This window comes from Durio zibethinus, chromosome 2 (genome assembly GCF_047325235.1).
Source record: "Durio zibethinus cultivar Kanyao isolate XHJ-2024 chromosome 2, ASM4732523v1, whole genome shotgun sequence".
NCBI classification, from domain to species: domain Eukaryota; kingdom Viridiplantae; phylum Streptophyta; class Magnoliopsida; order Malvales; family Malvaceae; genus Durio; species Durio zibethinus.
The window spans coordinates 2,991,441-3,009,751 of record NC_143163.1 but is presented as its reverse complement, the minus strand read 5'-3'; the positions used below and the strand labels follow the sequence as shown (position 1 = coordinate 3,009,751).

Genomic DNA, 18,311 nt, shown 5'->3' with positions numbered 1-18,311 from the left:
GATTATTGTAATTTTTTTTTAAACATTTGTTACTGTGTTTATAGTTTAGGAAATGCAATAATTAATAATTTTAAATTTATTTTATTATTAATTATTATATTACTTTATTTTATAACAAAATAATTGATAATTGTAATTTTTTTTAAAACAATTAATTATTGTGTTGATTTCAATTATAATACAGTAATTGATAATTATCAATTTTTATAATGATCAATTAATGGGTTGTCTTATTATATAACGCAGTAATTGATCATATAATTATTTTAAAATAATTATTTGATGTGTTTATAAGTTTTAAAATACTTGAAAAATGCATTTACATTATTTAAAACATGCATTATTTATCGACTATTTTAATTAAAAAATGATTGTGTTTATTATGTAGGAAATGATATTATAGTAAAAATATAAGATTAAGTAATCTCATATTTTTTCAACTAAACACGTAAATCTAAAAATAGAATGTTATGAGAAATCATAATTTCTCTGGATTCACATTTTTTTAAAAATCATGTTTTTTTCCCAAACTAAATGCTCCCTATAATATTTTATTTAACAAGTATTTTATTTCAAAATTGATGCTAATTTCTTATTATTAAATAAAATAACATTTTATTTATTTTTTATAGTTAAAGAACATTTTATTTCAAACCAGGATCTTGAATTTATTTCTGTTTGCCCTCTTTATAAATTAGTTTTATTTGATTTAAGAAGTGCAAATTTGAACCTTCCTTGTGGAACTTTAGTTTATAAATTTCACATTTGCTTAAACGGGTAGCCCAGATAGCAGTAGCCATCACTCCCAGAGGCCATAGGTCATGGCCATAGTTCACCTGTTTGAGCCACATTTAGTAATTCTAATTTAAAGGGTTTTCAAAACATGACTACATCACATTAACTGATATCGAATATGAAATAAATTATTCAGCTGAAGAATTAAGACGACATTCCGTTGGAACAAGAAAAAGAAAAAGATTTTACAGGCATAAATCATCCGAAAGACAATATAATGTGAGGAAATTTTCAAAATGAAATTTTACTGTACACATATAACTACTCTAAGCTGCTCTAAATTTGCCAAAATTTAGTTGTGCATATAATCACACGAAGCTCCTTTCTTGCAGTGCCCATTTTCATGGAATTTGCACACTCTCTGCCCTTTAAAGGGCGACCTTGAAGACCCACCTCCACTGCCAAATGATGACTGCCTGCTCCAAGGTTTGACCCCACCAAAACCAGAATCACCACCCTGAGAGCCCCTATCTGTCTGATTCGAGAACTTGTCTCCGTTGAGATTCTGTTCATTTCCCCAAATGCCTGAATTTCCGGAGGGTGCCACATAACCAGGATTTGCACTTCCGGATGCCGCTGCTCCTTGCCCTGCTGCAACCCATCCAGAACTTGCGTTAACAACAGCAGGCCCTTGGCCAAGTGGTGCCCACCCTTGCATTGCATTCCCAGGAGCAGTCCAACCTGAATTTGCATTCCCTGGTACTGGTACTTGGCTAGGTGCAGCCCAACTCGGATTTTGATTAACAGACGCAGAGCCCTGACTAGAAGCTCCCCAGTTAACATTTGTAGTTGCAGGGAGAGGTGCACCCCATCCCATGTTTTGATTCCCTGGCATTGGTCCCCAACCAGTGTTCTGATATCCTGGTGCCTGTCTCAGGGCAGCACCTTGGTTATCTGCAACAGCCATACCCCAAGGTAGATTGGGTGGAGCAGGAAGCTGATGATTTGACTGAACTGGAACAGTAGGCCTCCAAGAATCCGATGGCAGCATAATCGGTTGGCTAGGAGTAGGAAAAACCACAGCAGGATTTCCTGTGCCGAAAGGAGCAGAATTTTGACCAGATTGTGACGTGTCATTCCAGTGACCATAAGCAGCAGGTTGAGCAAGCATGGCAAGTGAGGGATTTGGCTCTAGCTTCTGAGCTGAAGCATTTCTCCATGCTTGATTTCCAGTTGCAGGTATAGAGGATGCAGCAACTGCTTCTTGCCTTGAGACTGAGCCAGAACCCCATCCATGAGTATCAACAGAAGGATTATGAGCAGTCACAGATTGAACCAAATTCTGAAGAGATACACCTGCATTTTTCATATCAGCACCTAAATTAATTGAAGCTTGAGCATTGACCTGTGTCCTGTGTGATTCACCTGACACCATCATATGAGAATGCACTATAGGAGCAGCTGGACTCCCACTCTCTGAAACAACAATGGGAGGTTGCAGCCCTGTGGATCCTCCTTGGAATGGATTAGCCACTGTAAGAGAACCCGATGACTGAACAGGAGTAGGTGACTGTTTGCTTTCATTAGCTTGTGCCTTAGTCCCACCAGTGGGATTTTGGTTTGGAGTGGGAGAAGGTAGATTTGTGTTGGAGCCCCATGTATCTCGAGAATACCTTGGGATCTCTAGTGAAGATGGAGCAGGTCCGACAGTGGAAGAACTGACTTCTGTTTGAGATTTCCAACTTCCTCCGGCAGATTGGCCAGACGTGCCTAATGAACGCTGAGGACTCCAAGCTACATGATTCTGATCAAACCTTGATCTTTCTCCAACTTGGCTTTCCATTCCTTGCTTCAAGGTTGCTCCAAGAGAATTCCCATAAATGGCCATTTGAGAATTTGGAAAGCTATTATCGGCTACCGGAGAGTCTTTCTGAAACTTTCCAGCCAAGGCATCAGTCAAAAGTATAGAATCATCTTGCTTCTCATTAGTTCTCCAAATTTTTAATTCAGCAGGGAAATATCCAGTGTTACTCCATTTCTGCAGCTGCACCATTGAAAATGGTCCTTGAACCTTGCCAGATGGATCCTGGTAATGCCAAATTTTCTCTGTCTCATTAATTTGGACGGCAGTGGTTACTCCTGCAGACAGAGGTATAGCTGAAATTTCTGATACAACCTTCGCAGACGGCTCCTGTACTACAATATTACGAGTATTCCTTGTGCCGATTTCCAAACTAGAAGCAGTTTTTGGCTTGTCCCAGCTGTTTGGTTGTTGTGTTTCTCTCTCCCGTCCTAGGTTCCATAAATTTTCATTCCCGATTTCACTAGCTCCAATGGAATCATCCCCTTTGCTCGTAAATCCTTTATTAGATAGGTTCCTGCTTAATTCCCGATGCATGCTGGAATTATTCCTAGTGCCACTCCAAGAATCACTTGAATTGAAACCTCCCTTCCGAGGAGAAATTGGCTCCCTCCCTCTCCTGCTAAAGCCACTACTTCTTGGCCTCATAAAGTTATCTGTGTGAATCCAAACATTATCAATCTGAATGGCAAATAAGAGATATATGAGAGGACATGAAAATTTGACAAGAAAAAAAGACCTTGTCTCTTATCATCTTCTCCTTCATCTTCTTCAGATTCGTAACTAGGATCCATGTTGGGGTCTACATGTATCACGGGAATCTCCTCTAATCTACGCTGTCGCTCCTCAGGTGTCTTTAAAATCTGCAATTTCTCTACACATTCTCTAAGCCTGAACACAAGTCAAGGACTACATTGAGATTGCTTGAGACAAACAGTCATTTTCATTAGAAAAAAACATATGATGCAGATAGAAACTGTAGATGAATTCAGCAATCAACATGAAATTCTAATTATAGTTAGAATCAAAATTAATCTTTATATCAGTTCAATTCATCACTCAGCCATAGGAAAGGTATTCTGCAGCAGTTACATCCATCAAATAGTACGATACATTCAGGTTTTTTATTAGAACAATGCAAACAAATTTTTTTTTCAGATTGTTCACGAGTAAGGCTATGCAAATATTAGTACTTTTTAGAGACCAAAACCAAAAATACTAAGGCTTAATGTTGAAATGAAAGGGAAAGTGACAAACCACACCATAGAGCTCCTAGAAGGAGTTAGTTTAGTAACTAAACATGAATCCCACTGCAATCTAACTTAAATCACAGAACAATAGAGAGATTAACAAGCACAAGATTACCATGTATTGAACATGAAAGATAGAGATTGATGAGCACTGAATTACAACAAACTTCACCTTTATTATTCACACAAATGGCTTAGATTGTTCAAAAGTTTTATCTTAGTATATTGAATCTATCACTTCAAAAGCTTAACCAAGCTTGAAGTCCCTTGTAAAATATGTTTGCATAAAGTATTATTCAACACTCAGTAGCTAATAAACGTCCTGCATTGTAACTATAACGGAAAGGGGAGAGGAAACAAGGATGCAGGTAAGGTTTCTGTTCTTGGGATTGCTTAAAGAGGGAAAGAAAGGAAGGGCTATATCTCCAACCTTGTCTGAGGAATGAAGGGAAACAGAAACAAAGGATAATTTATTATGTTGTTTTAGAATTATATACTTTATAAGTTATATTAAATGTTATCAGGGCAATTTTCTGTATAGTAAAATATTTTTAACGAGGAATCCTCCCCACCAAATCCCCCCAATTTGAAGAGCTGAAAAAACCAAGTTCTTCAGGTTTTGGAGGGACCTCTGTCCCTTTCTTCTAAACAATGTTCGGAACAAGGGTGAGGCAACTGGTCGTCCTCCATTCCCTCAATTCAGAAATCACAGTCAAGCCTCATAGCAAATCCACATAAATGTCAGAAGAACGCTGTAAGCCATAAAAAAAAAATTGACAAGCAAATAACTGCAATGAGAAGAATAATCTAACAGAAAATAAGAATTACAAGCAAAGGATATTCCTTTCTACGTCCTTTTTCACTGGCTCGATCACGAAGATGACTCAGACGCATTATCTCTGATTCCAACCACTGCATTATGATAACAGAGAAACTCAGCTTATTCCCTTTTACTAATAAAGCCATGAATACTGATATTAAAATGCCAATTATACTACCCAAGAGGATCAGAATTAAGAAAGATTGTGATCCGTTTTTGAATATCATCAAGAGGATCAGATGCCTTTCTTTTCAGTACACAGAACTTAATCAAGACCACCCAACAAATAATTTTGCACATTATGCTTTTCAAGATTGCAGAACATACTAATAAACCATTCTCCACAAATAAAATTATGCATGTGTGAGTCTACATATCTATCTATACTAATATTATTACACCTGATTGAGTTGGTGTCATGAATCAAGTGACACCAACTCAATTGGGGAATTAATCAAAAAGACAAATCATGAAATAAAATATGTGTATGTATTAATAAGGTTATTATTGTAATTTCATTTGCCATAAAAGTAGAGTGAGAATCTGTATTTTGAAATCCACCTCTACTTACGATTTCTCCATTTTGAAAACTTCCACATTTGTTATTCTTTTAATTTTACCAAACAGTTAAAATTTTAATTTATTTCACCCACAAAGTGGGTGTTCATAGTAGGGATGGCAATGGGTTGGGTCAAGACGGGTTTTTGCTCGTCCCAAATTAGACCTGATTTTATATCCATAAAACCCCAATCCAACCCGTCCCAAGGATTTTTTTTATTTTCTTTCATACCTAAACCCGACCCGATATTATATACATCATATCCGATCAGACCCGACCCGAAATAAATAAAATATATTTTTAATATATATAAAATTATATAAATATATAAAAATTAATTAATTAAATAATTAATTAAAAAATAAATATATATCAGGTCGGATCAGGTTGGATTTGCCTAAAACCCGACCCCGACCTTTTCCTACAATTACCCAACCCGAAACCTGATTTAAAAAAAAAAAACCGACTCTATGAGATCGGGTCGAAACCCACCAAGGGCGGATTGGGCTGCCAGCCCTATTCATACGGCTAGTACATATATGATAACCCTAGTTCGAAAGAAAGATATTTACATCTTTGACTCTGACTGCCTGGATTGCCATGGCCTTGTCCTGTATATCCGCCTGCAGCAACCAATTAATCTTCTAAAAATGACTCCAAATGAAATTTAAAAGGAAAAATAAATAAATAAAAGATCACTATTGGATAGTACATGCAAATGTGATATACTAAAAGTGAAAATTACCACAGTCAGCCGGTTGATAAGTCCACACTTTATGCTCTGGCGAAGGCGCTTGCATTCATCCTAAGAGATCAAGTGGCTTAGAACATTTTTAACAAGAAATAAGATTAAGTATAATAATTAAAAAGAAAATACTAGCAACAAGGCTCCAAAAGATAGCAACCTCATAATACGACTGATATGAGGTCTTTTATTCTCTCCATGTTCAAGAGAAATAGGTTTTTTTCTTTTTTTTTACAAGCCAAATAAATAAATAAATTAAACAAGCCTCCAAGTGTCAGCCAAAGGGACAGATTATGAAAAAGATTTAATACACAGAAAAGCGAAGCCTCAATATTTATACTCGAAAATTTGTTTATAAGATCAAATTGACCTTAACCAGAGAAATCGGTACAGAATTCCATAAAAAATGCAGACGAAAATCAACAAAAGGGAGAAATAACATTTATTTCCATCTTCAGCTAATAATTACCTCAGTGAACTCTTGATTTGATATAATATCAATTGATATGACCTCTGTCTTATTTAAATTTAAAATCTCTAGTAGAAAATCAGTTGTTCTTTTGCCAACTCTATAAGGTTCAGCAACTTTGCTTGTACCTGTACAACGAATCATTAATGCGTTAAACAACTTATGAGATTTTGATACTTGTATGCTGAAGTCAAAAACATGTGCAGATAGACAGTTATCAAAGTATTTACCAATAACTTGCACTAGCCTATACAAATCTTGCTTTTGACCAGCACCAGATATTCTTAATCTCACAAAAGAACCAACAACCTTGTCATGGAATGTTTCAGTATCTTCAATCAAATCCTCCACCAAATTTCGTCGTAAATAAATTAGATTGATATTATGCATGTCGATGGCAGCATAATCATCTAAATTTGATTTAAGTCCCCTGGCATCACCCCTTTTACGTGTTTTACGTTTCTTATCTTTCACAGTCTTTGTAAAAGCATCAGAGTTCCAATCAGCCTGTAGTTGATTAACTTCAGCATCAACAACACTCCCTTGAAGATCATCTGTCTGAGAATCCTCCTTTGTGAAAAGAATGTGAGGGTCAAGAAGATTTAACATTTCAATATGCCCCACTCTGGCTTTCCCAAACAGATTCTTAAGCCTCAAGTCACAAATGACATAAGACTTACTTTGATGATCTCGAAGTTTGTGCTTTTGAATGTAATCCAGAATAAGTTGACTTAGTTCCATTCGAGATAAAACAGATTTGTCGCCATTTCTCATGTGCATGACAACTTCCAAGAGCTCTTTTGACGCCCACTCAGCACTTTCATCTGTAGATGCCCCTTCACCCCTAGCTGTCACAGTGTTTGGTAAATCACCCCCCCTTTTCCATGACTTTGTTTGACTCCTAGTCTTTCTTCGCTTAGAAACAGTTACTTCCGCATTCCCAGAAGAACTATCCGAGCCAGACCCTCCACCATCATTAAAACCATAAGGTTCATTAGGTGATTCCTTTTTAGCAGAACGATATTCAGATCCTTTCCAAGGATTTTTAGACTGAGCAAGTTCATCTGAAGTTATTGATAATCTCCCTTTTAAATCAATCCAATAGTCCTTGAATAGATATTCCCAGCTACTTTTATCATCAAAATCTACTTGTGCCTGCAAAAGTAAGAACAAAATAAAATGGAGAACGACAAAAAGGATATTTTCCAACAATTGACAGCAAGAGAGAGAGATATAGAGAGATCTTTTGAAAATAAAGTGACTAACATACAGCCCTAAAACCCAAACAATGAATGAATCAACTTTCATACATGAATACAGCTATGAAATACTAAGCCATGATAAATTTTCATTTACTGAATTAAGAAGAAACATCTCTTGTCGACTTTTACTTACAAGGAACTCAAGCAACTGAAAGCAGAAAACATTGAAGATTACAACTGAAAACAATGCCAATAAGAAGGGCAAGAGGCTTGACACAGCATATCTATTCAAACATTGATTATTTGTTCTCAAAGATTATGAAACATTTACAGCCCAGAGTTATCCAATGAAGAAACATAGACTGCTACACAGACCATAATGAAGAGAGGCGTACTAGCAGTTAAAACCAAAATAAATCACACTAAATAAAACGAAGTTTAAAGAGACCGAGTTACTTGAAAAGTGAACAGAACTCCAAAGAATTGTAAGAACACCTTCCCACCAACCACCCAGAGGAAAGAAAAAAAGAGCTCAAGAATGATATTTATTATTTTGATATTATGTGAAGGAAGAAAGGTGACGCTATGAATTGCGCTGTTACAGATTTACAACTAACCACATAATTATAAGACTATTAGCACAAAAAAAAAATCAAGAGAAACTAAAACTTCAAATTGAATAGTTATAGCAAGAGCAATTGAGAGAACTGCAGTAATGGTTTCAAATATGAGCTTCCCACTATCAATTGAAATCATGGAATTATACTCAGAAGACAACAGCAGGACTAATACATACTTAATGTGCATATAAATAAAAACAACAAAATCAGCTGTAAGTATTTCAACAAAGAACAAACAAAGGAAGATAGCAAAATTAAAGAATAAATGCACAAAATAATAAAATTAACAGAATGATATAACAATTCCATTTCTCCATTTACCTGTTCATTCCTCTCAATCAACATGACGAGATTCATGCATGACTCACAGAGGCCTTTGTTACCCCTAACACATAGGATTACAGCATCTTTGATGCATCCCTTGCATAACGAAAAGGTACATGTGTAACACATATAATAGGCATTCTTCTTACAGTTGCTGCACAGATGCCAACCTAATTCACGGAAAGAACATTACTCAAATTAGATAGAGATATATAAGACAACACAATAAACCGGTTCTGAAAACATAAGAATCAAAATTGATAAATGAAATATGGATATTGAGCAAGAACATCCAAGAGAAAAATCAGACCACAGGTCAACTAACAGATATTATGCCTGAAACACTATAACAGAAAGTAACAGCAAACAAGCAGTGACATAAATACAGGAAAACAAGATGAAATTTATAGAAGCATATTCTGAGATTCCCCTAAGTGACACCCTTGCACCTCGAAGGCTTGAACAAGCATACTTGCATCATCAGGAACTCTAGAACTCACTGAGCCAATCTATTACTTTCTTCAGACATTGAAAAAAGATAAATGCAACTGTTTGAAAAACAAGTTGCAACAATGGTATAACCTTGAACATGCATATTTTGTAGACCCCTTTTTCACTCAATACAGAATGCTCATCATTCTTAGATTATTCCAAAGTGTATACACATCCGCAAATTACATGTTTCCCACTCAGTGAACCATGCCTCAAAATTAGCTTATCTTACCTAATGTATCCTGAAATTAATACAACCAGTTCTGTCAACTGTCTTGGCTATTGCTCATTCAAGCCAAAAATTTATTCTCCCTTCTACTCTTTTCTTACATTTCTTAACAAAAAAAATGTTATACTTCTCAGTTCCCATTGCTTTTTCTCATACTAATGAACATCTAAAAGTATAGCTACAAAAGAAAAAGAAAAGATAATTTCTAAGACGACCTTAATCCAAAAGATTTGCCCAGTGCTTGCAAAACAGTAGCCTCTAGTCCCATAATCAATTGACACAAGTTCTGAAATTGTAAGTTCTTATTCCCTTCAACACATGTTCATCACATACTAACAGTTTAAACAAACAAAAGACATGTATTTCCTGTCGGCTCAAGTAAAGTCCATTTAGGGAAGATCTATATTGCCTTTTGTAAAGATAGCTCATGTCATTCTCGGTCAACTTTGCATAAGAAAAATAAATTAACCCAGAGTTTCAGCATCCATTACATTCCATGAGAAATTTCAACAGTACTTATCTGTAGGACATTCACAACTTTTAAAAGTTCCAAATATATATCAGTTGGCCCTAACTGCAGATTAAGCATGCAAGTGTACATCTGCCACTTAATGCATGAACCTCAATCATTTTGCAGATGCCACAATGCTATTATTTCCCGTTCATTTATAAAGTCAAAATACAGCAGTTGATTAGCTCTCTGTTTATGTCTGCACAAAAAGGCTGGTAACCAAAATCCTCTCACACCCTTGACAAGTTACATTACAAATATAAACACAGAGAGTCACTTGAAAGCTCAGCCTTCGAGACCTTGAATTGGATTTTTCATAAGCCAAGGGCATCTAATGACTAAGAGAAAACCACGTTCTCGGATAATAGTTACAACTTGCAGTTTCACACTACTTTCACTAGAAATCCAAGCATTGCCAGTAGCCATTGCCGTGACTTGAAATGATAGATGAACCCTAAATCCTGCAGAAAGATACTACGCTTCGAATGTTCTTTTGGGAACAATTAAAACAATTTGAGGAGATGCAAAACTTAAATGGCGTGCTGGGCAAAACTGGATATTGAACTTCCTTTGCCTTCACAAAAGCCCACTCCAGCAAGCTTCTCTGTCATGTAAATCAAACCTTTTGCAAAGAAAAGAAGTAACAAATTCAATAATGATGCAATTCAATAAGAAAAGAGAAAGGGATGTCACAGTTCAAATTTTTAGGTGCTCATGTTCCCAAATTTGTATCAGCCAACTATCAAACATCTATCTTTTTCCCCTAACTATTGCAAAAACTAATCATGAGCACAAGGTATATGAGAAAATAAACTACCATAATGGGCAACATTTCAAACTTCATATCCCAGAAGACCTCAAAATAAAATTCAAATATTAGAAGTTAAAGAGTGCACACAGAAATTCGGAAACTTACCACAATTCCATTTACCCTTTGCTCGAAAGAATGCCTCATCTCGACCAACACAAGAAGTGTGGTAAGCCTTAGGGCAACCCCTACAGAGAAATAAAAACAGAAAGCATAATATTATGACAGTGAATAAACAGATTACACCGGCAAAAGAACAACTTTGGTAGCCTCACCTGCGGTCACAAAGCACAAGGTCACCACCATCAAAGCAAATGAAACAGACATCCTCTTCCACCTTCTTCCTTGATGGAGCTCTTGCCAGAACCTTAGAATTCAAACTCTTTCCCCGCTTCCGCTTGCCACCGCTGGCTTTACTAGCATCTTCTACCTCCTCTGTATCTTCCGTCCCCTCTGCTGCCTCCGTTTCTACTTCTTCCGTGATGTCAAGCATCTCAGTGTCCGCTGCTGCCTCCATCCCCTCTGCCGCATCTCCCATCTCTGCCTCTGTCCGTTCTGCTTTCTCAACATTCTCTACTACAGTTCCTGTCTCTCTATCTTCTGCCTTCTCTGATCCCTCTTCCATCACTATGTCCTTCGCCACCTCAGCCATATCCATACCTGAATCCCTCACTGCATTAGAATCCTCCAAATTTCCAGTTTGCTCAGACACATTAGCCACCAATTTTTCTTCCAAAATTTCGCTTTTGTCAATCATTTCAATCACTCTTGTTTCTTCCAGAACTCCTTTTTGGTCTGCCAAATTAACCTCCATTTTATCATCCGGCAACCCCCTTTTCGCAACCATGTCAATAACCCCTGTTTCTTCCGTAACATCAACAACGAGTTTCTCCTCCAGCATTTCCCTTTCCACAGCCACGTCAGCCACCTCTCTTTCCTTCGTAATTCCGGTTTTCTCCATCACGTCAGCCACGACTGTTTCCTCGATAACCATAGTTTGCTCTGTTACATTAGCCACCTCTGCTGCCTCGACAATTCCTCTTTCCTCCAAATTTCCCGCTTCCTCAGGCAACTCAGTAACTGTTTGCTTCGCCAAAGGCACCTTCATCCCTTCCGCTGTTCCTCTTTCATCGGAGACGTTAGCCCTCTCCATTTCCTCCATCACACCATCCACTGTCGTATCCTCCACCATGTCAGATTTCTCCTCCACCTCTGCCACGTCGCTCTCCCCTCTGTCAGCCAAGTCCTCACCTTCCTCATTACCATCAGTCGGAGATGAAGCTTTTATTCCATCACCAGCATCCAACATCTCGTGCTTCTGCTCTCCAAAGATCAAATCCTCGCCGCCCTCTTCGTCACCAACCGCCGCCTCCGGAACAACCTCCACATCAACGACTCCCTTGCCGTCACCTTCTTTCTTCTTTTCAGCAACAGGAAATCCGGCGGACGATGCTGGTGGTTCCGACTTGTCAAACTCGGCAACGGTCTCGAGCTCGCATTGTTGTGACTCAGTCTTTTCATGCTGTATCTCGGAGGCCGCAGCCGTAGTCAGAGCATCACCTTCCAATCGAAGAGAAGACTCAACGTTGGGGACGAGGAGAGGCTCTTCTTCCTCGGCATCCATAGAAGAAAAGAGATTTGGAAGATTAAAAGAAAAAAATCGAGGGAAATCCAGGAGATTGAAAGCCCTAGGGTTTTGAGTTCGGGGTAAACTTTTTGGACGTCGTTTTTTTTTCAACAATATTTTTATTTTCTAATGAAAGAATCGTGAAGAGAGAGAGAGGGAGAGAGAGAGAGAGAGAGGGAGAGAGGACGAAAACACTACTTAGACTCCTAGAGAGACAGCTTTTTTCTTTTAATTTTTGTTGGTGACTTCAAATGACGATTTTGTCCTAAGTTTGGTTATTTAATAACGAATCTACCCTCCTGGGCATTGCCTTTATTGGACTCCCCGCTAGAGGTGGAGGAGGTGGTTAACTAGTGATTGCGGGACCTTGATGTTGAGTGGATTTTGGGCATTTCGGATGGCCGTGGTATTGAGTGCATACATTATCAAATGGACTACTGAAATGAGCTCGCTAACAAGGGAATTCTCACTGTAAAAATGATGACAACAATCAAGCTGGAAAGGCAGTTGCTGCTCCATTCATATTCTGGCAATCTATGAACCAAGAGGCCAATGGCTGCACACACTATGCAGGCCAGACGAGTAGGACCCCTGAAAGATGGGAAACTCTTTATAAAGAACCACGTTGGGGAAAGCATTCTGCTCCTTCAAACTTGAAACAATTAGCAGGAATTTAAAACATCAAGGGAAAATCAGATTGGGGTATCCACAAGCAGGTTTTGGTAGTAATAGATCTTTTATTCCAAACAATTTCACCATGATAAATAATATATGCTTCACATTAACTCCGGCAAATTACTAAACTCCAAATCGAAGTCCATCTAGTTCCAAACCTTCAATCACAAGTAAAGCATAATACTAATAATATAAATTGCCACTGACATAAGCTGCATCATCAGTACCTCCGAGGATACCGGTCCAAATACCTCCCAGAAGGACACTCATATGCCATGTGTCCTCTTCCACCACAGTTGTGGCAGATCATCAAAGGGCCCATGCAATCCCGGCTCATATGACCAAGCTGATGGCAGTTTCGGCACACAATGTCTCGATGATCACGATAACCACCACTACGGCCACCACCACCACCTCCTCGATCTCCAATCATGTTGGCTTTTGGGCAATGCCTAGCCATATGTCCAGCTATATTGCACAAGTTGCAGATCGGATCATTTGTACAATCACGTGCCAAGTGACCTGGCCTCCTACAGTTGTTGCATGCCTTGTCATTTGTACATTCAGCTGCAATATGACCAGGCTTATAGCAGTTATTGCATAACCTTACATCCCCAGGTGGCATTGGGGGGGCAGTGCAGTCTCTGGCCCGATGTCCAGCCTTCCCACATGTATGGCAGATTCCCTCATTTGGACAGTTGCTAGCTGTGTGGCCAGGTTCACGGCAATTCCAGCATAGGGACTTGGTTGTGCATTCTGAAGCAATGTGCCTGTTCAAATAGTTCTTGCTCAGTTAGGCAGCTCCACAATTGCAAGATTCAGAAAATAAAAGTAACATAGCAGGTCCTAAAAGCTCCATCACAAAAACACCACAAGATTACTTATAAAACGAGAGATGACAAAGAATTAACAAATAGCAACTGAACTTCCAAATTAGACCTAGTTTATTTGCTTCAAGAAAATATTCCAAGAGGGAAAAGAGTTAAACAAAAGAAGTGGGGAAAAAATTTAATCCAAAGCATAAAGCACAAATCTCAGGAACTTGATATACATGCAGCACAACACTATTTACAGAAAATTACATGTTTAAACAAAACAATAGCCTATAGCTCTTTAGACACCTTGAAAATAAAAATACCACCTAAAAGGTCAATTAAGCAAAAGAACAACAAACTCAAATTAAATCAAAAGATCTATCAGATTTAGCTTTAACTACAACAAGAGAAGAATGTTCCTTACCCAGGGAGATTACAATTGTGACAAATTGCCACATTAGGGCACTCTCTAGCATAGTGACCTGGTCGTTTGCAGTTCTTGCATAGATTGTTTTGGCTGGAATGAAAAGAGAAGCAGAGTTAATATTCCAACGATTGTTAGATCACTATTCTTTAAGGAGATTCCAGTAGACAAAATAGAGTAAATCTATATACTTAGAAAAAAGGAAAGGAAAAGTGGGCACGATATTAAGGGAAAAATTATAACATATATCCATCCAGAAGCCAGGTAATTACTTAACTTTCTGGCACATTCCATCAGAAAGCAATAAGAAAATGTGTCCATAAAAACCATGTTATAGGTTCATGTTCAGTGTGAAACTGAGGGACAAATTATCCAGAGCCAAATTATTTTCACTCAACCACCATGACTTAAAACACTTGAGAAACATGGGTTATTTTATTTGTGAAACCAACCAAGTAAATTCCCAGACAAATAGCTCAGATTGAAAATGACATGCAGACCCATGTACTTTCCTCTATGGAGTTATGACACTCAATATTCTTTAAAGATTTACATTACAATTATAGGGAGAAAGAAATTTTTTTCAAAACCATACATTAACACTTTTTTCCTCAGGCCACTTAACTAGGTGAGGAAAGAAATATAACTAAATGATTGAAAATTAGAAAACCTGAAACCCCGACGAGACTCCCTCCTGTAGGGTGCATTACGGTAAGAAAAGCGATCAGATCGGATCTTACGATCCATGGGGCTGCGGCTCCTGCTCCTGCTTCGACTCCTGCTGTCTGAACTCATGTTCAAACTTATGTTTATCAACACCTACCACCACCTCAACCAACACACTAACTGCTGCTGCCTCCTTCCTGTCCACAGCACAACCACACACCCATCATCATCCATGACCATATCAAACCTCTCACTATTCCCTCCAAAACATAAACACCAAATCCCAAGAGTAAAACATACAAACAGTCAACAAGCAATCCATCTTATCGATTTAAAACCACTCAATTCAGCACCAGCTACTTGTTAACCCCACAACTCAACCAAATTCCTCATGAAAAGTTCAACCATCTCTTGCAAATGGTCATCACCCCAGCATGCATTAGGTCCAGAAACTCGTGAACAGACATATAAACTCCAATTCACATCCATCCATCCATTCTAGACAGACAAAGTTCATTGGCCAGTATCCAAGAGATGATTAAAAGATTAAAAACAGAAAGAGAGAGAGAGCGCGATATTGTTAACTATGAAAAAAAGGGAATGGCTGATTGACAAGGAGCTTCTCCATCCACAAGGAAAACTGTTGTGGTTCAAAATAGAAAACAAGGAGAATGAAGAGAACACATAAGATAGCAAAATGCAATTGGAAACATGCTCCTAATTTCTCTCTGAGACTTTCAAATTTAATTGTAACAATATACTTGAAAAGCGATACAACAACTAAGAATTTTCAGAGGATAATTGGAACCTCTAGGTGGTTGGAAAAAAAGTCAGTGAATTAGTTTGCATAGGAAGATATATTCTGTATTAAAACCATATTAAAAACTATTAAATGCATTTAGTAACCTCTGGTGAATGCCTCCTCATTTACCTTATCCTGTGAAATTGTTTGTCACCTGGACTCCTTTTCCTTCCCCAAAAGGACTCCAAACCCAGCAACAAATGCCCTCTTATCAAATCTCAATATACAATATGAGTAGCAGTGACAATTGACAAATTCTTAATACCAACCACTTTAAATAAGTACCTCAGTAACATCCTACATTTTGTAAGTTGCACGCAGTCCCATACACATCAAATCACCTCCCCATTTCCCCCACATTCATAACATTAGCAAATACCACGATTCAGGCATACATGTCATCACATTCAACCCCCAAAAAAAATCAACTATACTTGGAACCTTACAAAAACAAAACCCAACAAACTCTTTAAAAATATGAGAAACCAAATAAAAGAAACAACAAATACAAGTCCATTTACAAATTAATGGAAAAAATAACACTTTTAGAGTTTAACCTGCTCCAACAGCAATAAGAGTGACGCAGCGAGCCAAGCATTTGTTTCCCTCTCTATTTCACAATTTTGCTCTCTAATTTCCTTTTCTTCTTTAATTTCATGTTCTTCGAGTTACATGCAAATAATACTAATAATAATGGTAACACATTATTATAGAAACAAAAGCTCAAACCTCCAAAAGCAATGATTTAACACAAAACTTAAGATAAAACTTAATTTCACATTTCAAAGGCAAACTAACGACTAACCCCTAATTAACAGATTCAGAACCGAAATTAATCGAAACTGGAAAAAAAAAAAAGACGAGAAAAAAACCCTAACCCTAGCAGAAGGAACAAAATCGAAATCGAAGGAATATAAAAAGGAACAAACCTGAATCTACTGCGCGAATTGTACACGTTCTGTAAGGTTACGGCCGAGAAGGAAGATGCATAAAAAAAAAAAAAAGTTCAGACTCAAACTGTACGGACCACCCGCAAAATTTGTTTATCGCATGAGGGAGTGGATTAGGAGGAGAAAGCTAATTAATCGCGCGTTTTGAAGCGAAGGGTAAAGTCATGTGATATTCTTGTAAGTTCACTTATGAAGTTAAAAGATTCTAATCTAATCAAATAATGGTTAATAAAATAGGGTGAATGTTACTTATTATACAAAATGATGATTTAATGTGTATAGATTATTCAATTTTGAAAATCGGCACATAATAATATTTCAATCATTTATAAATAATAGTACATTGGATACTCCTACATTAAATTATGAGGTTGGATGAATTTATATTTAAATTAATTGATTTATATAATTATTTTTAAAATATGATACTTTATAAATTTAGATTCAAATTCATTCAATTGCAATCTCTTTTTATAAAATTAAATTTGAATTTGAATAAAAATTTATAAAGAATCATATTTAAAATTTATAAAGTATAAATATAAATTGTAATTTTGAATGATAAAGAATTTGATTTTTTAAAATAAAATTTTAAATTTAAATTTTGTGAATAAAAAAATAAATTTAAATAAATTTATTTTTTTTATGAGATTTAATTTAATTCAATTTTTAAATTAATTGAAACTTAAAATAATTTTTAAATATTAAAAAATCCTACACTAAAAGAAAAATAGTTAAGTTTCATATTCATTTTCATATTTTATAACATCAGTACATCACCGTTTGAATTAAAAATGGTTCCTTTTTTTTTTTTACTTTCTATATTTCACACCGACCAAAGATCCCCCCCGGCCCTCAAGGCTTCCAGCGAAAAACCAAGACGTTGATTCGTCAAAAGCAGCAACTGCCCAAAGGGAAGCATTTGGAGATGAAGAGTTCTCGGTCTTTGTAATCTATTAAGTTTAAATCAATTAAGTATTAAATTTAATTTAATATTTAATTAATTTTTTTAATTTAAATTTGATTCAAAATAAAAGTTAAATTACTTAAATTCATTTTATTAAATTTAATTAATATGTAAAAATAAATTTAATTTTTATATTTAATAAAAATTTAATTTTTTATATTCGAAATAGATATATTTTATTAATTAAAATAATTAAAATATAAAATTTTGATTAAATTTATAAATTATTCGAATTTAAATTTATTTTGATAATAATTAATTTAAATTTAAATTTAAATAATTTATAAATATTCATATATCAGTTTTATACTATATGACCCTTATAATTGGGCATATTGGCAAGAGAACGTTTATAGTGCACAGACCTCACTTATCTCTATGGAGGCCCGATTGGTGGTCTAAGCCTTAACTTTAGATAGGATAATGGGCTTGGTTTTTAACTATTAACTCGGATTACTCAGATTTTGTTTTAGATTTTATGAAAAATATAATTACTTTAATTTGCATTTTTTTTTCTTAACAAATTTTCTAATTTTTTGGTAAAAAAAAATTAAAAGTAGATAGATTATTTAATTTTTTTTTATAAAATAAGATATGTCGTATTTAACAGTTTTCGATAAATTATTACAAATCATACATTCGATATTACCTCAATAAATTACTTCAATAAATTATCACTGATAAGAGTGAAATTTAAAATTTTTTCGTTAAAAAAAATAAATCTTAACCAATTGAATCAATCACTTATTAATAATAAATT

General features: G+C 36.1%; 2 protein-coding genes across 6 annotated transcripts; both read right to left on the bottom strand.

Annotated features, from left to right (window-relative positions):
* Window positions 1-873: 873 nt before the first annotated feature.
* On the bottom strand, window positions 874-12,829 carry LOC111308817 (zinc finger CCCH domain-containing protein 19-like). 2 transcript variants are annotated; one of them, XM_022907439.2, is made up of 10 exons: window positions 10,901-12,829; window positions 10,734-10,813; window positions 8,583-8,755; window positions 6,670-7,594; window positions 6,440-6,567; window positions 5,971-6,030; window positions 5,798-5,848; window positions 4,688-4,758; window positions 3,336-3,487; window positions 874-3,252 (listed from the first exon to the last, which is right to left on the bottom strand). In XM_022907439.2, exons 1-10 carry the CDS (start codon window positions 12,247-12,249, stop codon window positions 1,088-1,090), a joined length of 5,154 nt encoding a protein of 1,717 aa, XP_022763174.2. In that variant the 5' UTR covers window positions 12,250-12,829; the 3' UTR covers window positions 874-1,087. The 2 variants fall into 2 exon arrangements, with proteins under 2 accessions (XP_022763174.2, XP_022763175.2); XM_022907440.2 differs by lacking the exon at window positions 5,798-5,848.
* A 140-nt stretch (window positions 12,830-12,969) lies between these two features.
* LOC111308818 (uncharacterized) lies at window positions 12,970-16,782 on the bottom strand. 4 transcript variants are annotated; one of them, XM_022907448.2, is made up of 4 exons: window positions 16,564-16,782; window positions 16,192-16,318; window positions 14,167-14,259; window positions 12,970-13,697 (listed from the first exon to the last, which is right to left on the bottom strand). In XM_022907448.2, exons 2-4 carry the CDS (start codon window positions 16,230-16,232, stop codon window positions 13,148-13,150), a joined length of 684 nt encoding a protein of 227 aa, XP_022763183.1. In that variant the 5' UTR covers window positions 16,233-16,318; window positions 16,564-16,782; the 3' UTR covers window positions 12,970-13,147. The 4 variants fall into 4 exon arrangements, with proteins under 4 accessions (XP_022763183.1, XP_022763178.1, XP_089601936.1 ...); XM_022907443.2 differs by lacking the exon at window positions 16,192-16,318 and adding an exon at window positions 14,837-15,029 and having other exon boundaries at window positions 16,564-16,777; XM_089745810.1 differs by lacking the exon at window positions 16,564-16,782 and adding an exon at window positions 14,837-15,029 and having other exon boundaries at window positions 16,192-16,320.
* Window positions 16,783-18,311: the final 1,529 nt, after the last annotated feature.

What these genes read in the sequence shown, in the direction of transcription:
- LOC111308817 (XM_022907439.2), bottom strand. Translation starts at nt 12,249, where the DNA reads ATGGATGCCGAGGAAGAAGAGCCTCTCCTCGTCCCCAACGTTGAGTCT. An exon ending in AAAGGGTAAATGGAATTGTG is followed by an intron (nt 8,756 to 10,733) that starts GTAAGTTTCCGA and finishes TCCGTGAATTAG; the next exon opens with GTTGGCATCTGTGCAGCAAC. An exon ending in CAAATCAAGAGTTCACTGAG is followed by an intron (nt 6,031 to 6,439) that starts GTAATTATTAGC and finishes TTGATCTCTTAG; the next exon opens with GATGAATGCAAGCGCCTTCG.
- LOC111308818 (XM_022907443.2), bottom strand. Translation starts at nt 14,961, where the DNA reads ATGAGTTCAGACAGCAGGAGTCGAAGCAGGAGCAGGAGCCGCAGCCCC. An exon ending in GAGTCTCGTCGGGGTTTCAG is followed by an intron (nt 14,260 to 14,836) that starts GTTTTCTAATTT and finishes TTTTCATTCCAG; the next exon opens with CCAAAACAATCTATGCAAGA. An exon ending in CACAATTGTAATCTCCCTGG is followed by an intron (nt 13,698 to 14,166) that starts GTAAGGAACATT and finishes CTATTTGAACAG; the next exon opens with GCACATTGCTTCAGAATGCA.